Source organism: Acanthisitta chloris, unplaced genomic scaffold (genome assembly GCF_000695815.1).
Source record: "Acanthisitta chloris isolate BGI_N310 unplaced genomic scaffold, ASM69581v1 scaffold10508, whole genome shotgun sequence".
Taxonomy (NCBI): Eukaryota; Metazoa; Chordata; class Aves; order Passeriformes; family Acanthisittidae; genus Acanthisitta; species Acanthisitta chloris.
In genome coordinates this window covers 8,268-10,200 of record NW_008685342.1, presented here as the reverse complement: position 1 = coordinate 10,200, position 1,933 = coordinate 8,268, and the positions used below count along the sequence as shown (strand labels likewise).

The 1,933-nt window shown below is 31.9% G+C and overlaps 1 protein-coding gene across 1 annotated transcript in view; it reads left to right on the top strand.

Annotated features, from left to right (window-relative positions):
- Positions 1-283: 283 nt before the first annotated feature.
- LOC103807009 (ras GTPase-activating protein 1-like) overlaps positions 284-1,933 on the top strand; it is a gene marked incomplete at its 3' end in the record, with an annotated part of 8,103 nt that continues 6,453 nt past the window's right edge. Inside the window, exons 1-2 of the mRNA XM_009079726.1 lie at positions 284-367; positions 1,519-1,639. Of these exons, the coding sequence (XP_009077974.1) occupies positions 362-367; positions 1,519-1,639 (127 nt within the window). The remainder of the gene's footprint in view (positions 368-1,518; positions 1,640-1,933) is intronic.

Sequence of the window (1,933 nt, the reverse complement as noted above, 5' to 3'; positions counted from 1 at the left end):
TGTATTTCTAGCTATAAATACAGAGCCCAGCACTATGAGGGCTGCTATGGGGAAATTTAACTCCATTGTAGACAAAGTTAATGCATGCATTTTCAACAACTGATTGAAAATGTTCTGTTAATTTTCTCAACATCAATGTATTAGTAGATTGTCATTGCTGCAAATGAGATTATGATGTTTAGCACTTTTTTATTATAAATTTGTTAGGAAATGTAGTGTGATTGCATGTAAAATTAAATTCTCATACAGAGGAAAAACTGATTAAACTTATTTTTCTTATTTGAACAGTATTGCTGAGATCATTGAACATTATAGAAAAGAACAGATTGTTGAAGGATATTACCTTAAAGATCCTGTTCCAATGCAGGTAAAACTTCATCTCTCAGCACTTGTTATTGAAGATATTGACTTAATCCTCAAATATTCATAATATAGGAACTGAATTATGGCAGAGGTATCCATTGTAGTTAAACAGCATCATCCCCTCCTGAATTTTTGGTTTGTGTGTGTGTTTCATTTTATCCTCATATGCATTTGTTTATCTAAAGTTGGCTTGTAGTAAACAGAAGTTATGATAAGATTAGTCTGCTATGGGGTATAAATACTTCACTTTGTGCCCCTAACTCTGGTCTCTGAACTAGGTTGCTCTCCATTCTTTGTGTCTAGTGTTTTTCTTCTCCCAGAGAAAATATAGTTACAGATAGGTACAAAGTACAAAAATATAATTTTGAACTATTTGTCAACTTTCATGTTTTGATGGTTAGAAATTGGATGGTTTTAATTTCTAACCTAAATAGTTAACCCTTTGTTAGATCTATTATATTAATACAAGGGAATTTCTTGGTTTTGTCATGTTGTTCAAAACCCTGATTCTTATGGACATATGGGAGGGAAGAGAGGAGAGAAAAGTATAGTGCTAGTATATATATCACATCATCTTGATACTGTTCTCACTGCTTGATAGTCTCGCTTTTCATATTTTCTTATGGTCAAGCTTAGCTTAGCTTTTGGCTGTTCTAGCTGGGCATGTACATTTCTAGATCTTAGTTTTCTATGTGAATTTATCCTTTTTCTATGTCCTGTTTCTACTTTCTCCTATTGTTTTTTGTTAGAATGATACTCATCTAGGAGATGAGTGCTAATAAGATTAGTGAGGAACTGTGCAAGCTAAATAACCTTTAAAGATTTGTGTAAATTTTGCATAAATTGCTGAAAGATGCTGCTTTCTATTTAGGGTTAAAAAAACAAATACAGGTGTTACTTTTTGAAAGCTGATCTGTATTTAAAGCTTATTTTTCTTCTCATATGATAATTGTGGCCTAATCATTCCATGAGAAATACTTATATTACATTTCTGGGAAAGGTATTGTATTAAATTAGGTTGGCTTGTTAAGACACATGAGAGAGTAAAGAATTGGTAGCATTCAATAACATTTAAGTTGCGACTTCATAGTATGCAGTTGTTTCACAGTGATTTCTGAGCTTAAAAAAATTCTGGATTTCTTCCTTGTTTACCAGCATCAAGAACAAGTGCTTAATGATACAGTGGATGGAAAAGAAATCTATAATACAATTCGTCGCAAAACAAAGGATGCTTTTTATAAAAATATTGTCAAAAAAGGATATCTCCTGAAAAAAAGTGAGTCCTGTTTGATTGTATGAAATTTTTTTGATGTATATGGATGCATATTTTGTGTAGTAGTGGCACTAGTGGAGGCAAAATTGAAGGGAGCAGAAAGTGGTAGAAAGCCTGTAAAGGGTATGAAAGGTTCTTTTTCCTTAAGAAGTACATAAATAGAAAGATATAATACATAAAATGGCATGCAATATAAATGTAAATCAGTACATTTGTTGGAGACCAGAGCTGGTTTAATTTTGTTATTTCAGGTTAGGTAATATGTTTAATTTAAAATGTGTACAAGGTACACTGAGA